Source organism: Phocoena phocoena, chromosome 8 (genome assembly GCF_963924675.1).
Source record: "Phocoena phocoena chromosome 8, mPhoPho1.1, whole genome shotgun sequence".
Taxonomy (NCBI): Eukaryota; Metazoa; Chordata; class Mammalia; order Artiodactyla; family Phocoenidae; genus Phocoena; species Phocoena phocoena.
The window spans coordinates 104,665,059-104,684,742 of record NC_089226.1 but is presented as its reverse complement, the minus strand read 5'-3'; the positions used below and the strand labels follow the sequence as shown (position 1 = coordinate 104,684,742).

The 19,684-nt window shown below is 60.2% G+C and overlaps 1 protein-coding gene across 1 annotated transcript; it reads left to right on the top strand.

Annotated features, from left to right (window-relative positions):
* Nucleotides 1-6,024: 6,024 nt before the first annotated feature.
* CLCF1 (cardiotrophin like cytokine factor 1) lies at nucleotides 6,025-14,804 on the top strand. Its single transcript, XM_065883068.1, has 3 exons — nucleotides 6,025-6,040; nucleotides 12,292-12,458; nucleotides 14,310-14,804. Exons 1-3 carry the CDS (start codon nucleotides 6,025-6,027, stop codon nucleotides 14,802-14,804), a joined length of 678 nt encoding a protein of 225 aa, XP_065739140.1.
* The last annotated feature ends 4,880 nt before the right edge of the window (nucleotides 14,805-19,684 follow it).

Sequence of the window (19,684 nt, the reverse complement as noted above, 5' to 3'; positions counted from 1 at the left end):
GATGCTCAGGATCATTTATCGTTGGAGGAAAGCTGAGCGGCGGCCCAACTCCAGAACTCTCTAGAGTTCTGTGTCTGTGGCCAGTGCGGGGAGTCAGCATGGGGGTGCTGGGGACAGGCCTCAGGAAGAAGGCAGAGTGGAAAGAACAGAGTAGGTACAGACAGACAGACTCGTAGACATGGAGGCTTGCAGGGGTCGGGGCACATCCTTAGCAGAGATGGGAGGATAGGGCCTGGAGGGCAGATCATGATAATATTTAACCTTGTCGCGTGTTAAGTGCCAGAGATTTGACTTGTGTTAACTGAGGAAGGCACCATTATCATCTCCCCTGTCTTATGCAAGAGAAAACTGAGGTGTAGAGGGGTCAAGTGGCTCGCCCAAGGTCACACGGCTGGTGAAGGCGGAGCGGCAACCTCATGTGCTGCCAAGCTCCCGGCGGTGCTGGGACAGCCCCCCAGAGGGGCCAAGTGCAGCCTGTCCTCTGACACCCGCCCCCAGCCCCCGGGGCCCCTGTGGAACCCAGACAGTCTGGAGAAAGCCTGAGAAGGCTGAAGGAGGAACGCTGGCAGGAAGGAGGGGGCAGAGCGGAGGAGCGGCAGTGACTCAGCAGGGCAGGATAAGGATCAGGTGCAGGATAAGAGAGAGGCAACTCCGCTCCTCTGCCGGGGTGCCGGAGTCCCAGAGCCCGAGCATGGGGTGTCCAGGGCAATGGAACATCCCGGAGAATGGCGGGGGAGCTTCTGGCGGACTGGGGTGGTAGTGGAGCCCCTGAGGGTACCCCTCCTGCCCCTGTCCTCCTCACACAGCCATCACCCTGACATCCTTGCAGACGGGGAGCCAGCCCAGGTAGGGCAGGGGAGAGGCAGGCGGCAGGACCTGGTTCCTCTCCTCGGCTGGGAGGCAGGGGCTGTGGGCGCCGTTTTTCTTGGGAGGCCTGAGCTGGGCCAGGTGTAGGTGGGGGATGCAGGACTATTGCTAAGGTAGGAGGAGGCCTTTGGTCCTGGGGTTTCCGCTGACATCACAGCCAGCTCAGGGTGAGGCAAGGCCCTCTGGGCTCCTGACCCTGGAAGAAAGGGGAAAGTGCACTGCCTTTCCTCCCCCTGCTGCCCTCGGTGGCCCCTGCGCCTGCAGTCACGCTGGAGCACGCGTGCGTAGTGGCGGAGGGGCGCCCCTCCCGGGGGTGCACGTCCGCGGCGGCTCGCTTTGCAGGCCACACGGTCGGTCGGGCCCTCAGGAGGTACAGCCTCGTCCTGACTCTGTGCGCAGGCAGCCGTCTGCCTTCCAGCTCAGTGCTCATTCCATGATTCAAGCTCACTGCTCTGCTCGCGGAATCTACAATTCCAGCTGAGGGGACTGAGTGCTCCCAGGCTGGCACCTCTCACCGACCCAGGAGGGCCACGTGGCATGGTTGGCCCAGTTAGTCGCGTGTGGCGGGTCGCGGGCAGGAGAGCCCAGGTCTCCTGCTCCAGGCACATGGGGACTCTCTGTCGCAGAGAACGTGCTCGAGTCCTGAGGAGAGAGACCAGGCGTGCCCCAGGTTAGATGCCTCATAGCCAGGGGGTGCTCAGCACGCACTGCCGTCTCCGCATCCAGCCTCTTCTCCTTTCAAGAGTCCCTGCGCCTGCGCCGTGGGGGCAGTTAAGGGGGCGAGGTGCTCAAGGCAAATGGTCCTCAGTTCCAGCCCTGGTTCTACCTCCTGGTGTGACCTTAGACAAGCGACTTCACTTCACGTTACCAAGCCTCAGTCCCCTCGTGTGTAACATGGGGAAACTGCAGGTCTTATTTTCTAGGGTTATTGTAAGAATGGAATGAAATCATTCACAGAAAGCCTTAGCCCAGAACCTGACTCGTGGTGAGAGCTCAGTACGTTTCAACGCCTGTCATGAGTTAAGCCTGAGAGGCGCAAAGGAGCAGTGTGTCGCCAAGGAATGCCAGGCGTTGCAGCCGGCTGGCGGAGTCTCTGGGGCCGGCCGCTGCCTCTCCTGCCTGCGGCACAGGCCAGCCTCTGCCTCTTGACCCCAGGGCCTCTTAGGCCTCCTCTCTGTGTCCCTGGAACCTGGCACAGAGTAGGAGCTCAAGGAATGTTTGGTGAACAAATGAATGAATGAGTGAATGTCCTTACTCATCTCTGTGGACTTCTCCAATACCACACTGCTGCTCACCCACCAGGAGGGGACTGGACCAGAGGCTTCCCCGGACACCCCAGGGGTCAGGGCCCCTTCAATGCCAGTTCTGCATCTGCATGGGACATGGGGCCTTTGGGGCATATAGAGAGCCTTCCCTGGGGATGCCAGTTATGGGGGGAGGAGGGGAGGCAGGAGGGAGGGGTGGACCCCTAGCCTGTCCCTGAGCCAACACTGACTTACCCCCAGCCCCTTGGAGGGCAGCTCAGTAGTCTCTGGGTGCCAGCCCTGCCCCCTACCCAGACACACCCTTTGAGGCCTGACCTGCTACCCCCTGCGGATGGTAAGGACTGAAGTCTGGAAGGCCAGAGAGGGCATCAAAACAGCATCCTCCTTATCGGCTCACTGATACTCCCACCATCCCATGGGAGGGGAGGCAGAGGTGGTCATAGCGCATTCCGCCAAGAGGTGGTGGGCTTGTCCCAAGGCCCGCCGCCCAATTGGAAGCCTGGCATCCTGACTCCCAGTCCTGCCCTCTGCCCTCTGCCCACGGCAGGCAGCCCCGTGAGCCACGCCCTTTGGCCTGTGGTTGGCTGCCGCTGCCCCTCCTGCCATTCAGCCACATTTCCATCCAGAAGCTCCACCTCCGCCCAGAGCTCTCCTTCCCTCATCATCCTCTGATCTCAGTTTAGTAGTGTCCCCTGTCACAAGACTGTGAAATTCTTGAAGGCAGGGGTGGGTTTTCCTTGTCTCTCTGTCCTTTACAGGACCTGGCACCCAGCAGGGGCTCAGGAAATACCTGTGCAACGCTTCGTGGGACAGATGGATCTGGAGCTCAGGGGGCCAGTGTCTCCTCTAACCTCTGCCCTGCCCCCAGCAGCAATCCCAGATCGTGAGAGCTGGCAGGGCCCCAAACAAACATCCCTTTCTGAGAGCCACAGGGGTGCAGGAACTTCCCCAAGGTCCCCAGCTGGAAATCAGAGGGCAGCCACCTGTGCCCACCACCCCACAGAAAGCCTGGAGGGGCTCTCGCTGCTCTGCTTCTCCCTTCTCCCTGCAACTCCCTCAGCCCAGCCCCCTTTGGGATTTGGCAGAATAAAGGCACATTCTTTATTCTAGCCCCTACCCCAAATCAACTGGCAGCTCCTAGCCTGCTGCCTTTGCCCAGACAGAGGGGCAGAGGGGCACTGGCAGCTTGGAGACGGAGTTGATTTTCCCTTTGGCAGTGGGGAAGATGGGGGAGGGGAGAGGCTTGCCCCCCACCCCCCACCCCGTCCCCGCCAGGTGAGGGGAGAGGGCAGGGGTGCAAGTCCAGACAAGAGGCAGAGGGAGAACATGACTTCCCCAGCTTGTAGGGTCACGGCATCAAGCCCGGGGCGGTGTGGAAAGCCAGTTGTCCCTGCACCCAGCTGGCCTGGGTCCCCACTTCAGAGCTGCAGCCCTCGGTTCCTGCAGACCGAGGCTCTCTCTCTGGACTCCCGAGGTGAACATTTGCTGGCGGGGGTGAGGGCATGGGAAGCTTTCCTCCCCTTCCACTGCAGTCCGCTCTTCTTTGTGTCTCCTGCCCCATCCCTTGTTTTCTCCCTCCTCTTCCCTCAGCACCCCCCTTCCTTCGGCTCCCCTCTCCCTCTTTCCCCTTTCTCCCCTGGCCCCTCCTCCTCTCCCGTGTTGGGGCTGCTTTCTCCCTGACTCAGCAAGGTGCTTTATAAGGTGCAGAGGGGCTCAGCCAAATCCAAACCACATTGTCTGTGCAGACACTCTCTGCAAGGAGCAGGCTGCACACCAGGGGAGAAGGACTTGAGAGGCTCCCTTCTCCCCCTCCCGCTCCCCTTCCTTCTGTGGCTCCCTCCCTCTGAAAGGGTGGCTGCTAGGGGACCTCCTGGCCAGCCTCAGTGCCAGTCACCCGCTGGGCATCTGCCTCCTTGACCTTGGCCTGGGCATCAGAAGATCTTCGGGCTCACTGGCCAAGAATGTCATTGAAACTCCACAGCATTCTGGCTGGGGGAGGGGCGGGTGGGAGGTCCCCCCCCCCCAGCACTTTTGCAAAGGGCCCCTCCAAGGCAGGTTTCATCAGAGCTGCTCCTGATGCCCCAGAAAATCCCCTGCCCCCAACCCCCCGCCAGCTCCCCTTTCTCAGCTCATTTTCTCCTCGTTTAGGAAATGAAAGAAAGCGGAAAAAAAACCCCAAAACAAACCCAACAACAAAGTCTGTCCCACTCCAGTGAGGTAATTGAAAACAAACTTCTTCCCCACCCCCCCACCCCCCCCATCCCAGTTCTCGAAGTGCAGAAAAGGGAAGAGCTGCCCTGGGAACCCAGCGCCGGTCATGCCCACGCTGCCTGCTCTGACCCACAGGCTGCAGGGGCTATGGCAGGGCGGGCAGGGTGTCCTTCCTTCTCGGGGAGGGGGGGAGGGGGGACCCAGGGCAGGAGTGGTGAGCGCAGGCTCCGATGCTATTCCAGAGAGGAATCACCTCTCAGGTCTGGCCCACCACCTCTCCCTCCTTGAAACAGCAAATAAACAACAACAAAAGCAACGTATTACCAAGTGATTTAATTGGCGGTCCGGTTCTAGAGCACTCAAGCCTTGGAGACCAAGTGACCGTCCCCCAAGAAAAGTCACAGAGTGGGCATGTCTGCAGGCCCCCAGATGAGAGCTGTTTCCTTTGCACGCTCCTTGGCAGCCCTCTGTACAGGGAGGAAGGGAGACCCTCCAGGGAGGGTCTGGGCTACGGGTCCCCTAGGGATCCCGCCCCGGCAAGTCCCAACCCAGGCCTGAGGGAAGGACGCAGGGAGAGCACTCCACACTCAAGACCACCCCCACCCCAGCACCGGAAAAAACCTACAACCCAAACCCCAAAGGCAGGAGATGGCCAAATGGCTTCTTGGGGAAGCATTTCACAAGTGGGGACTCTCGGTCTGTCCATCGCCTTGAATTCGAGCGGTCCCGCTGAGTCACCCCTGAAGCCTCTGGTGTTGAAACTGGTCCGGTGCCTCGTGCTGATTAATGAATTACAAATCCCCCACCCATGAGCACTCTCCTGGCGGCTGGGAAGAAGAATGAAGAACCCTGTGAACTTGAGGGAAAAACCCTCAGCCAAGTGCCCTCTTCTCTCCTCCACGCTGGGCAGTGGGCCTGTGTTGCCCTCTTCCTGCCCCCCACGGGGCATTGTGAGCCGGTTAGTCACCTGCCCCAGCCCCGGAGCCTCGCTTAGCCTCAGCTTTTGGAAATGGGACAGGCGGCGGGACAATAGGCAAGGGGGGCGGTCAGCCCAGACAAAGGGCAGCAGGAAAAACACCATCACTTGCTTCGAAGCCAGCTCGCTGGCATTTGGGAGGATGTGTCATTGCATTTACTCAGGGGGAGGGGGAGGGGGAGGGGAGGGAAGGTTAGAGACTTGGAGGCAGAGGTAGGGTGAGAGCTGGGACCCCGCCGGGCAGGGGACAGGCGCCCCGGGCCGACACCGAGGGAGAAGAAAAGGAGCGGCCGGCTCACTCCCCTGGCTCTTGGGAGTTTGCAGAAGCACTGATGCCCTCCCGCCCCCTCCCCCAGGAGGCCCAGGGTGGTACCGCCGCAGCCTCGCCTCACCTCACCCCCCCTCGGTGTTGTGGGAGGGAGAGGAGCCCCAGAAGCCCTCCCTTCCCTCCTCCCCCCTCCTCCCCCCCACCCCGGGGAGGGCCGCTACAATTTGTGGTTACAGCTTTACACGTCAGAAAAAAAAAGTTTGCAGAATGTCCCACACCGAAAAAAAAAAAAAAAAAATCCGAAACCGAGCGAAAAAAACCTGCGAGTGGGCCTGGCGGATGGGATTATTAAAGCTTCGCCGGAGCCGCGGCTCGCCCTCCCACTCCGCCAGCCTCCGGGAGAGGAGCCGCGCCCGGCCCGCCCGGCCCCCAGCCCCATGGACCTCCGAGCAGGTAGGAGCCAGGCGTCCGAGGCCCCGGCCCCCGCCCCCGCCCGGGAGCCGCGAGATCCGGTTCCAGTCCTTCCCCCTGGGAGTCCCGAGCCGGGGCCCGGCCGGGGAGCCGGGCGCTGCCCCCGCCAGCGGGGCTCGGGCCAGGGGAGGCACGGCCGGGCGCCTTCGAGAGGGGCCGGGCGGGGACGCGGCATTCCTTGAGTCCGCTCGGCGGGGAGCCCCGGCGGCCCGCAGACCTGGGAGGCGGCCACCTGGAGCCCGGCGAGGCGGGGTCGCGGGATCCCGGAGGAGAGAGCCCCGCGCAAAAGTCGGGGAGAGCGCGTCCGAGGCGGGAGCGGGGCTGCGGGAGGGAGACGCGGCGCGCGGGGAGAAGGGGGCCGGGAGAGGAAGAGGGAGGGAGGGAGGGAGGGAGGGAGGCACGGGGAGCCCGAGGCCGGGCCGGCGGGAGGCGAGGAGAGGCCGACACCTCGGGCCGCGCCGCGCCGCTCTCCCTCCCCGGGCCGCCGGGAGGGGAGGGCGGGAAGGAGGGCGGGCGAGAGTAGAGAGGAGGGCGGAGGGCAGAGCGGAGCCTGGCTGGTCCGGGCCGGGCCGCGGGAGTCGCGGCTTCCTCGCTGCGCGCCGCGCGGCCGGAGCCCACCATGCTGCCCGCAGCGGGGGAGCCGGCGGCAGGTAGGGGCCGGGCGGCGGGGCGGGAGGCGGCAGCGAGCCCCCCGGGCCGGCCCGCCGTGGCCTGGGAGTGATTAGTGCGGGGGGCGGGCACAGCCCGGCCGGACCGGGCAGGAAAGTCTGTCACCGGCCGGGGAGCTGAGGCAGCGGCCGCTCGTCCCCGGCGGCCCGCGGGAGGGCGGGCGGGCAGGGCAGGGAATTGACGCGCGGGAAAGGGCAGCGGCCCGGCCGAGCCCGTAGCCCGGCGCCCCGGACCCCGCCCCCGCCCCCGCCGCCGGGAAGGGAGAGACCGGGCGGGAGCGGGCCGGGGGCGGGGCCGGGGGCGCGGGGGCCACACAGGGGGAAGGCTCCACCGCTTCGGGGAGGGGGCCGGGAGCGAGAGGTCACCGCCGAGGGTGAGGGCCGGCCGGGTTCTCGGGCCGAGCCCCTCGAGGGAAAGCCCAAGTCCCCGGGCCTCGCCAGAGTCCCCTCATCCCTGCTCTCCCTACCTTCCTTCCCAGCAACTCCACACTGCGCTCCAGAAGCCCTCCCCAGACTCCCAATCCCAGAGGACGCGTCCCTGTTTCCTCCTGCGCCCGGCCTGGCCCTCCCCGCTGGGGTAGGAGGGGGCTGCCAGGAGGGGAGGGGGCTGGAGGCTTGGCTCGGCAGGAGCGGTCCGAGCCTCGGAGAGAGGCTGTGGGTGCAGGCACTGGACCCACTCCTCTGTCAGGCGCTCTCTGACCCTGACCCATACAGGCTGACACCTCTGAGCTTTCACTGTCCCCACGGACCCCCTCCCGACTCCAGGAGCACACAACTGTTCCCCCCGCCCCCGCCGTAGGACACAGGGATACATCGCCCTGACAGATCAGACCCATTCCCCCCACTGGCTCAGACACCCTCGCTGCCCTGGAGCCAGGCACTCACTCAACCAGGGGAGGAAACGGGCATCAGGCAGAGGTGGCAGCAACTGTCACCCAGCCGCCCCAGAAGTCTCTCCTCCCAACTGATGTAATGGCTCCCTCTCCCCCTGGCAGAGCCCTGCGCTGGGCCCGTTCACACTTCTGCACACCACCCCTCTGCACCAGCTACTCCATTAGTGACACTTCACATTCCTCCCCACAATCCCACCTGCCTATTCACACCCTGGCTCCTGCACGCTCCCTCTGAGCCCCTCCCATACCCGCTGGATAACAACACCTTTTCAAGCGCACCCACACAATTGCTGGACTCTTTCCTTCATGTTACCCCTGTGCCTGCCTTCTGCTGGCTGCCCAGCTCCCCGGCTCCACCCAGGGTCCTCTTGCAGCACCATCCGGACCCTCTGGCTCCAACAAAAGCCCAACTCCTGGGTGGGAATGGACTCCACAAGGCTGGAAGGCTGGCCCGCCCATCTGTTTCTTTCCCTGGGCCTCAGTTTCTTCTTCGGTCGTTTAGGCTGGACGAGAAGGGCAGGGAGGGGGCTGCTGATGAGCACAGCAGGGGTGGAGCATCACGTGGTCTGGAATTTCACACGCACAGTGCAACCCCTTCACACAAGCCCAGTCACCGGATGAGCTGGTGACAAAGTGAGGTCTCCTCACTTCTGGGCCTTTGTGTACCCACTCACTAAGCCGATTCTCAGTTGCCTGGGGGATAGGGAACCAAGGAGAGGATGGAAGGGAGAGAAGGAACAGAGGGGAGGGCAGCCAGCCTAGAGGACAAGGAAAGATGGGCCGTTTCTTTGGGCCCTTCCCTGAGAAGGGGGGCTGGGAGGTGACCCCCAGGGCCATTTCCTGGATCTCACACCACAGTGGACCCACCACCCCCTAAACCACTCGTCCCCTCAGTGCACCTCAACAGACCCAAGGTCACCAGGATGCCGGTCCTGGTCTGGCCTTTCCTGTGGCTCCCACATTCAGCCCAGCACCTCTGGAGCTCTGCGATGCCTCCCCGGCTCCTACCTGTTAGGCTGATGGCTCTTAGCCACCAATCCCAGGTGCACGGTCTCCTGGCTGACCTGTCCTACCCACCCTGACTACCCTGGCGTATTTGCACTGCTGAGCACCCTACCTTCGCTGCGTGAGGTCAGACTGGGGAGACAGGCTGAGGGGGCAGCTGCCTAAACACGCGTATACGGGTATGCCTGCCTGTGTAGCCGTGTCAGGGTGGCCATGCGCTTGCGTGGGCTGAGTGTGTGTGTGTGTGTGTGTGTGTGTGTGTGTGTTCATGAGGGGGGGCCTCGGTTCCCAGGGCCCAGGGATCTGGATGGAATTAGGGGCTGGCCCGGGCGGGGGCCAGGATGGGGGGTGTGGGGGGCCGCAGCAGGAAACGTGAGCTGCTCTCATTAGCTCCTCACGTGCTCAGCTGGATTTATAAACACAGGGGAAGACGGGATGTAAACAATCAGTGGGCAGCAGCCAGAGGCAGAGCTGGGGCGGGGGCTGGGCGGGGGGCCAGGACTCCGGGAGGGGGCCCAGGAATCAGCCCCCCGGTGGCCGGTCCACCTGCACACCATGAGCCTGGAGAGGAGGATGGATGTGAGGGCTCCAGGATGCCCACTGGGCTTGCCCTCCTAGGAACACAGGCAAGTGGCGAGCTGTGCTGAGTTCCAGTGCTCATGACTAAACCACAGGTGTTCCCTGCCCCGGAAGGCTTTCAGTTTTGCTGCCTAAGATATGGGACATCTTGCCCACAGTGGAGGCTGTCCTAATAGAGTGTAGAGCCCTGTCACCTTACTCCTCTCCTGGCCTCTTCTCCCTCTGGATTTCTGAGGCTCCTTCCCTCTTTCTGGTTCTCTCCATGGGTCAATCCCGAAGCTCCTTCAGCTTTCCCCCCCGCCCCCCCACCCCAGCCTTCAGTGACACAGTTACCTCAGAACTGAAATATTCCTGGAAACACCGGCCTTGTCTGGTTAATTTCACGAGCAGTTTTTCTGCCCAGATGACTTCGCTCTTGTTTTTGCAAAGGCTTCTCCCCCTGCTGTCCCTGTATAGGGAGCCAATCCTCCCCAGGGATGTCCCGCAGGGCCCAGAAGGGGAGGGGGCAAACAAGGCCCAGAGCTGGGTTCCTGACCCCCGCTACCCCCCCCGCACCACCGTGGGCCAGGCAGAGCCCAGTCCCAGAACTCTGGCTAGCAGGGCTGCCCGGAGCAGGGTGTGGGCTAAAGAGGCGAGCCTAGTGCTCAACTGCTGCTTCAGCTGGGACCCTCGGCCTTGCCACTAACTGCGAGAGACCAGGCTCAGTCCTGAAAGCTACCTCAAGGCTGCAAGGACCGCTGCCCACCTCAGCAGGTCTCCAGCCTCTGAAACTAACCCCACATTGTACCCAAAGGATCCTGGAGGTGACTCAGCCAGATAGCCAGGCTGAAGGCAGCAGAGAAGGGCCTGGAATTGTGTTGGGATGTGAAGAACGGAGAATAGGAAGGAACTCAGAGAGTCAGCAAGAGCTAGGGGTGGAAAGGAAGAATGAGGAAGGGACCGTTTGGGAGGGAAGCCACAGGCTGCAGATGGGGAAGAGGAGAAGGGGAGCCTGTCTCCCCAGGGAGCAGTTATGAGCCTGATCCTGCTTTCTGTCCTAAAACACACATGGGTGGGGCGCACACTCACACACACACACACACACACACACACACACACACACAGCCTAGAACCAAGAGCCCTCCACCCGAGAGGGCAGGGTTCCTGAGACTAGTGGCAGCCCTGCTACTGCATTCTGTCAGTGAAGCCAGCCAGGAAAGCATCTGAGAGTCAGGACTGAGCAGCTGCGCCATTGCCAGAGTTCCCACCTGAGCTCTGCACTCTCAGAGAGGTTCCATAGAGTGTGACTCCTAAACCCCTCCTCGTTTGTAACCCTCTCTAAAGCCCCGACCCAGTGTTATGACTAAGTCTAAACCTACCTAGTCTTAATCCTTTCTTAACTCCACACTTATCTTAAGTACAATCAAATTGTTAAACCCCCATCCAACTTATTTCTATCAAAGCAACGTATGTCATTGTAGAAAATTTGACAGTATATAATGTAAACTATACGGGTTTTTTTTGTCGTTTGTTTTTTGTTTTGCGGTATGCGGGCCTCTCACTGTTGTGGCCTCTCCTGTTGCGGAGCAACAGGCTCCAGACGCGCAGGCTCAGCGGCCATGGCTCACGGGACCAGCCGCTCCGCGGCATGTGGGATCTTCCCGGACCAGGGCACGAACCCGTGTCCCCTGCATCGGCAGGCGGACTCTCAACCACTGCGCCACCAGGGAAGCCCTATAATGTAAACTAGAAGAAAGAAACCACTCGTGATCTCACACCTACCCAAGCTCAAAGCCCAAACTAGCCCTACTCTTGCTGACAGGCCATGCATCACCCCATCTGACAGCTAAATCAACAAATTCACAAACCTTAGCCCCAGCCAACCCTCTGCCTGCCCAGACCTAACCACATCCCCCAGCTGGACTCAAACCTCAACCACACGCAGTCAGCCAAATCCCAATAAACTAACCTGAAGCTTTGAAAGGAACCCAGTCCGTAAACCTAACCTAGCTCAATGCCAATTATAGCCTTACTCTACCCTAACCCTCATTGCCACTGCCAGTCCCAATGCCCACTGACTCCTGGCCTAGTGCTCTTGACCTTGGACCTCACCTAAAAGCTGGGAAAGTCATGTTTCCCAACTGCCTAGTCTGTCCTCACAGCATTGACCCCCCTGGCCTCTGGTATCCTGTGGGGCCCAAATCCTCCAGCACCATCGTCAGACAAGCCCTACTCGGCAGATACCTCATATTCTCTCTCTCTCTCTCTCTCTCTCCCCTCCTCCTGCCCCCTCTCTTTGCTGCAGGCAGATCACCGGGTCTCATTCAGGTCACACTTTTCCCCATCCAATACCCTAGAGGAGAATGGGGCAGATCTCCACGCTGCAGCCAGCCTCTCAGAGTGACACTAAACCTCCTTCAATCTAAGTCGATCCTACACTTTCCACACCCGGGAATCAAATCCCAGAATGTACCCACCACCGCCTGCCGGAGCCAGCCCCGTGTCCTTCAGCCCGCCCCTGGTGGTCCACAGCTCCACCTTGCCTCTGACCCGGGTGGTTTGACCCTATGTCCTGCCTCTGGCTCAACTCCCACTCCTGGCCGCCTCTGGGGCGCCCCTCTCAGGGCTGACATCTCTCTGTTTGAAGATCTGACATGTGTTGTTTCCCAACCCCTTGGCTCCCCCTAAGCTGCAGTGGGACCCGGAGGGTGGGAGAGGAGGCCAAGGTACACCTGGAACCTGGGAATACTGATTCTGATCCGCAGTCCCTTGGCTTGGTCCCCCATGTACACACACACGCGTGCACACACGCGCACACACACACATACGCATGTCGGCACACAGAGCGACTTAGCGGACGCACAAATACTCTCCAGTACCTCCTGGTAGACACACAGGCCAAGTCCTCTTCCTCAGACACAAACATGCCTCCGTGCACACACTTTCTCAGGCCAGGCACACTCCCCTCTTCCACTCCCCGCACCTCCCCTCTGGTGGTACACCCTCACCCCCTCCCAGCCTATGGTGGGGACAGACACCTGAGGGGCTGCTAGCTAGCCTCCTTGACCGGGCCGGGCCACCCTCACGCTTCTCGCCGTCTTGTCCACAGGGGACTCGTGGGGGATGCTCGCGTGCCTGTGCACCGTGCTCTGGCACCTCCCTGCAGTGCCAGCCCTCAACCGCACAGGGGACCCGGGGCCTGGCCCCTCCATCCAGAAAACCTATGACCTCACCCGCTACCTGGAGCACCAGCTCCGCAGCTTGGCTGGGACCTATGTGAGTATCCAGGGCAGCTCAGGGGCTGGGAGTTGGGTGAAGAATGGGAGTGGGGGAAGAGAGGCCCACCGGTGGGGGTCCTGGTGAATGATGGGGTGATGGGGAGGGCCTGTACCCGCCCTTCCCTCTTAGGGAGGGCGCCCCTCCTCCCCATCCCTGGCCCCAGGACTAGGCATGTGGGCAGGCCTCGCACCCGCCTTGGCCCGTCGCCCTGCTGGCTGCCGGCCCAGCCGCCCGCCTCCCCCTGGGGGCCGGGGAAGTCTCCTCTGTTTACACCGTGTTGTGGTGTCTCTCGCGCATGGGTGGGGCTGGGTGGGGATGGAGGGGCCCCACCTCCCGTGCCTGTGTTCCAGCTCGTCTCTGCCCCAGACCTGGGGCCCTGCAGCTCTGGACCCATGGGCCTCCCTTCTGTCTGCCTCTCCCATCCTAGCTGGGCCTCCTAGGGGGGACTTGGGGGAAGGGGGCTGCAGGGAACCCAGGCCAGGAGTGGCAGGGGGTTCAGGGTGTAGTTGGACCCTGTGCCATAAGGATCTGGGGGCGGTCCAGAGGTGCTCAGAGAGCCCAGGAGGGAAGGCAGGAGGGTCAGGGTTCCGAGGACCGTGGGGAACTGGCCCCTCTTCCCGTGTTCCTCTTCCACATCCCAGACCCTACTTTGGAGCCAGGGAAAGAAAGGGGAGGAGGGTGGCGGGGGGAGCTGGCTCCGGCCCCAGGATACACCGAGGAAATGAGTTTGTCTCTGTGCTTGTCAGCGTGGGAACCTCCCCCGGGCCCTTGCCTATCCCAGGCCTCGCCCCTCGCTTCTCCCTTTCTCTCCCAGCTGAACCATCTCCCTCGCCCTTTCCCGGGGCCCCAGGCCTCTCCCCGGAGGCTTGGCAAGGCTCTCTCCTCTTCCCCAGACTGTCCTCGATACCCTTCCTCCTGCCCAACTCTTGAGATGGCCTCACTTTCTTCCTTCTGCAGCCTCGCGCCTATGAGCGCTTCTTTGGGGGCTTAGTGAGTACCTTGTCCCCTGCCCTTCAGCTGGTGGACCATGCGTGCCAAGGGGCAAAGGCAGCTCGGATGGTCATGAGCCCCTCTGCCTTTCCACCCAAGGCAGCTTGGATGCTCACGGGCCCCTCTGCCTTTCCACCCGCTCTTCCCTCTCTGGTTTCCCGTCCAGAAAACCTTTGCTTGACTGCTACCCCCCTAGCTCCCGACCCTTTTTCTCCCCGGGCTGCCAAATCTCTTGAAGGAGTGGTCTGCAGCCTCTGCCTCCACTTCCTCTCCACCCACTCACTCCTTAACCCCCTGCAATCTGGCTCCGAGGCCACTGGAACGGTTCTCTCCAAGGTCGTCAGGCACCTCCTTCTTGCCAAACCCAATGGCATTTCTAAGGTTCATTCTCCTCGCTCTCTGTTTTGCAGCCCCACTGCTGAGCATTGCTGCCTTCTTGAACTCCTCTCCTTGGCTCTGACTCTCCTGGTCCACCTTCACCTCTGCAGCCTGGCCTCCTGGGTCCTCATGGCTCCTCTTCCTCTCTGTCCCAACCCCCACGGTGGGCGCTCTCCCAAGGCTGGTACTCTCAGCCAATCAGTGCGTCCTTCCTGAGTTTGTCCTGCGTGTTATTCTCTTCCTGCATGTCTCCATAGGTGAACTCATCACCCCCACTGCTTCAACTGTCACCTCCATGCAAATGACATCCCCGGAGAAACTTAACTTAGGGGAGGCCCGAGAACAGAGAGGCCTAGCGTGGAGGTGGGGCCCGTGTCAGGGGACACCGGAAATAGCAGCTTTGGGGGCAGGTACTCCCGGCAGGCAGGCGAGCTGGCTTCTCCGCCCCCCTCCCTCCCCATCGCCCTCTCCTTTTCACAGCTGAATTACCTGGGCCCCCCTTTCAACGAGCCTGACTTCAACCCACCTCGGCTCGGGGCGGAGACTCTGCCCAGGGCCACTGTCAACCTGGAGGTGTGGCGAAGCCTCAACGACAGACTGCGGCTGACCCAGAACTACGAGGCCTACAGCCACCTCCTGTGCTACCTGCGCGGCCTCAACCGCCAGGCCGCCACGGCTGAGCTGCGCCGCAGCCTGGCCCACTTCTGCACCAGCCTCCAGGGCCTGCTGGGCAGCATCGCAGGCGTCATGGCAGCTCTGGGCTACCCGCTGCCCCAGCCTCTGCCCGGGACTGAGCCCACCTGGACGCCTGGCCCTGCCCACAGTGACTTCCTCCAGAAGATGGATGACTTCTGGCTGCTGAAGGAACTGCAGACCTGGCTGTGGCGCTCGGCCAAGGACTTCAACCGGCTCAAGAAGAAGATGCAGCCTCCGGCAGCCGCGGTCACCCTGCACCTGGAGGCCCATGGCTTCTGATCCCTGACCTTCACCACGGTCTCTTTCCCCTCCCCCTTCAAGCCCTGCTCCCACTCTGGGAGGGAGAAAGGCGTACACCAACACTTGTTGAGCCAGGAGACAGAAGCCATGAGCCTCTAGCCCTCCCTGGACTGGGAGGAGGGTGTGATGCAATAAGGCCCATCCCCTCCCCGCTTCCCTAAGTCCTACGGGTCTGGGGAAGAGGTGCAATAGGCCCCATCCCATTTCCACAGGACGTGATGCTCAAGGGAGCCCACAATGGTTCAAGTTGGTGCAAGGCTCTCACAGCTTCCTGCTCCCTGCCAACCACTTGCCAGTGCCCACCCAGCCCCTCAAGTGGCACTGCCAGGAAGCGTGCCTGTAGGGCAGGGAGGGGGCCACCATCGCATGTGCCTTTCTGGGGTGAAGCCCTTTGGCTGCCCTGCTCTCCTTAGATGGGTGTTGCTCCCCTACCCCCAAATAACTCAATACATCCGATTCAGGAAACAAACACAGTGGCAAGTCCAAACAGGAAGAGATGGGATCAAAAATGGAAGAGGTGGGATCTGCATTGGAGGTAATACTGAAAGCAGAGAGGCAGGGACAGACTGGACCCAGGGGTCCCCAAGGCAGTCGGTGGCACAGGGTGGCAACCAAAAGGACATTGCCTTGAATTTTCTTGCCAGCCCCAGGGTGCCTCCAATCCGCCCCCTTTCCCAGGGTATCTGTGGGTTGCCCAGGCTGGGGAGGGCAGCCATAGCCACAGCCACAGAACTTCCTGAAAGTTTACATTGCAGTAGCATTTCGGGGTGCGGGGGGGCAGCTCCCCCAGGCCCTGCCCCCCAGCCCCACCCACTCATGACTCTAAGTTTGTTGTATTAATATTTATTTATTTGGAGATGTTATTTATTAGATGATATTTATTGCAGAATTTCTATTCTTGTATTAACAAATAAAATGCTTGCCCCAGAACTTCATCTCTTTGCTTGGCCTTGCCCCGCCCCCTGGCTCTCCTCCTTGTTCTCCGGGCCTTCCCGCCTCCTCCCCGCCACCCCCGCCCTGGCCCTACACCTGCTGGTGGAGGGCCAGAAGCCCAACGGTTAGCTCAGGAGATGCCAAGAGCTGGGGAAGAGGCTCTCTCCCCTGTGTCCACTGGGAAGACATGAACACAGCAGACTCCACTGCTGCCCCTCCACCTACCCCCTCCTCTAGGCCTCCCAAATATCTGTCTGTCGCTTACTTTCCTTCTCCCAGCCTTTGCTCTTCTACCTCACTCTGGCTTACTTTAGTGGTCTTATGGGTCTGTCCCCCTGCACAGCTGTCTTTCTGCCCTCCGGTGCTCTCTCCGAGCCCCGCGCATTTAGCCCTCAGCTTCCGCAGGACACCCACCTGTGGCCGGCTGCCGGAGTCCCTCAGCAGTGACCCTCACCTTCTCAATACCCTTCATCTCCCAGGGAGGGTGACAGACTGAGGCCAAGTATCAAGTCTCAGCTGTGACTCTACAATTTTCTCTCCAACATAAAACAGCCGATTAGGGGGAGAGAGAGAAACTCATATTGGACCGCGAGCAAACGGGACAGATGCTGTTTGAGGGATGACCTAAGATCAAATCCCAGGTCCATAACCTACCAGCTGAGTGACCTTGAACAAATGATTTAAAGCTCTCTATTCTCCAGTTTCCCCATCTGTAAAATGGGAATAATCAATACCTTTATAAGAACGTTGGAAAGGATAAGAGAAACAATGAAGGGAAGATGCTTGGCCGAGGCAGCGGCGGTCAGTAATCACAGATGACTGATGTCTGGCGTGTCAGGACGCTCTAGTGAAGAGCCATTGGGTAGATCGATGGGCTAATTGCTCCCAGGTAATACGGGGATACTTTACCAGGGCCTCCTGGAGACAGTGCCCTAAGCAAAGGAAGCAACAAACGATGGTGATGTCTATCAGTTGACAAATATTTTAAAGACCTAATTACCTGTCCATCACCGTGCTAACTGGTGTTGGAGAGCCTAAAGAAGTCCAAGCCCTGACTTGGCTCCTGCCCTGAAGAGCTTGCAATCTCTCTGGGAAGAGAGCGAGCTTACCTGAGCCGATAGGAAACAAAAGCACGCTCACATGATGTGCACTGGGAGATAGTGACAAGTGCAGAGCCACCAGAAGAGGGGGAGCTGGGAGTATAGGTGCAGGAGCGACGGGACCTGCTTGTGGGCGGGGCGAGCCAGGCTCTGCCAAAAGTCCCTGAGTCACCTGACCCAAGTTGGGGGTAACACATCCACCCAGAGGAGTCCAGGCTCTTCTGGCAGAGATGGCTGCCCAGGTGTGGCCAGGGGCAGCTGCAGGCCCCACCACCAGCCTAACTAGATAGAAAGGAGAGGGCCTCTGGGCTGTCTCCATCCAGAGGCTGTGCTGTGAGGCACCTAGCAAGGGGCTAAATGGGATACAGGGAGAAGGAAGGTACGTCCCACGCTACGTACTGTGAGCTTCCTGGGGGCAGATTCTGAGTCTTCCCCTTCTCTCTGTCCAGCACCCAGCTCAGGCTCAAGCTCAAGTCCAAAGAAGGTGTTCAATTAGTGTGTTGAACAAAATCTGGGAAGAGGGACCAGCCCCCCCACCCCCCATCTTCACCCCCTGCCAAATGCTAGAATCCAAAGCAGAATTTGATTACGTGCAGAAAGACGCAGGCAAAATACTATTTAAGTCAAGAAGGAGGGAGTGATCGCATCCAGTTGGGCGAGGGCCCTGCTGGTCTGCTGGGCTGTGGGCCCCACAGGGCAGGAAGTGGCGTCTGAAGTCCACGCTGTACTCCCAGTGCCTAGGACACAGTAAGTGCTTCCGCGTGGGACCTGACGCCGTTCTTGGAGGATGGGCAGGACAAGGGCTGTTGTGTCTGCCTCCCTTTTAAGCAGGTAGCATCGTGAGGGCAGCCTCCCCATGTATTCATCTTTGCATCCCTGCAGCATTTTAGCACAATGCTGGGCACAGGATAATGTACTCGATAATTTGATTTAAACAGATTTAAAGAGTGTCAAGACAATAGTGTGTGAAAAGCCAAGAGAAGAGAGTATCAAGGAGGCAGCTGATCCGCAGTGTCAGATGTCCCAGGAGAGCGGAGGGGAGACAGGGTGGGGGCGGGGGTGGGTCTCCTCCCTGATTACCACCTCTCTGGTAATCAGGGAGTCACAGGCCACCTTGGCAAGAGCAGTTGAGAGACACTGAATTGTGAGATTAAAGATGGAGATGGTGAGAAGAAAGTCGGAAGGGTAAATCTATTCCCTCCGGAGTTTGGTGGCAAAGTCAACATCTAGAGGGAGCAGCAGGATCACGGAAGGTTGTTTGGTTGGTTGGTTTTTGCTGTTGCTGTTTTTTATAAATTTATATTTATTTATTTATTTATGGCTCCCTTGGGACTTTGTTGCTGCGCGCGGGCTTTCTCTAGTTGTAGCGAGCGGGGGCTATTCTTTGTTGCGGTGCACGGGCTTCTCACTGCGGTGGCTTCTCTTGTTGCGGAGTATGGGCACTAGGCATGCGGGCTTCAGCAGTTGTGGCACGCGGGCTCAGTAGTTGTGGCGCACAGGCTTAGTTGCTCCGCAGCACGTGGGATCTTCCCAGACCAGGGCTCGAACCCGTGTCCCCCGCGTTGGCAGGCGGATTCTTAACCACTGCGCCACCAGGGAAGTCCCCTGTTGTTATTTTTTTTTAACTTTTGTTTGTTTATTTGTTTTTTTGCGGTACGCGGGCCTCTCACTGTTGCGGCCTCCCCCGTTGCGGAGCACAGGCTCCGGACGCGCAGGCTCAGCGGCCACGGCTCACGGGCGCAGCCGCTCCACGGCATGTGGGATCTTCCCGGACCGGGGCACGAACCCGTGTCCCCCGCATCGGCAGGCGGACTCTCAACCACTGCGCCACCAGGGAAGCCCCCTGTTGTTGTTTTTAAATGGAAGAGATCAGAACATGGTGCTGCTGTGTGAGGGGTGGTGGCTGGAGAAGGATTGGGAGGTTTGGGGAATGGAATCAGGGACAAACAGAAGAGAATCAAAAGGGTTGCTGGGTAGCCATGTGGCACCAGTGATATCAGCAAACACATCTCTGTCATGGACTCATCGGCATGACTGTGACATTTGCTGACATTTCGTAGCAAGCCAGAGGTGGGGACAGAGTGAAGAGAGGCTATTGCCCAAGGCTGAGGACAGGCAAGCAGGGATGGCAGTGAGTCAAAGGGCGAGAGACTCTAGAGGGCTAGAGATTGCACTCTGAGTGGCTGCCAGCCCAGCGCTGCATATGCCTACAGGGTGGGGAGTAGAGGGAACCAGTGGCAGGGGTGGGGGGCAGGGGGTGGACGCAGAGGGGAGCCCGGCCAGAAAGGGCATTTCAGAGTTTGAGTTCTTGAACTCTCCCCCAACAGTTCCCTACTGATGAGGTCAGGGGTGTGAGTCCTTCCTTTGGGTTTGGGTGCTGTGGACCACCAGGCGGGTAGCTCCGTACGAATGACAGTTCATCAGGTTTTCTGTGAATGGGTTTGTCATTTGTTCTCCATCCACAGCTGCTTCAGGAGAGGTGATGAGTTTTCATTGGTTATCTTAGGTTCCACCTCTCATGTACGGTCTTATAGTCAGGCGCCCACGTACACAGAGGTCAATTTAAGAACCTGGGACACCTAGGGCCCTGCAGAGTCACAGGGGGAAGGGCATTATCTCTAGAACGAACGCCTTCTGCTCCCAGGAAGGTTAGGGAGAGTGGGAGAGAAGGAGAGAAGGTCCTCCTCCGTGTCACCCCCAGATAGCATGCTGTGGAGGAGAAATCTCATCCTCATCTTGGGTGCCTGGGAACACACCTGTGTTTGAGAGGATGCATACAAGATGGAGAACTGTCACTTGGGCGAGGCAACTTCTGGGGTGGGGGAG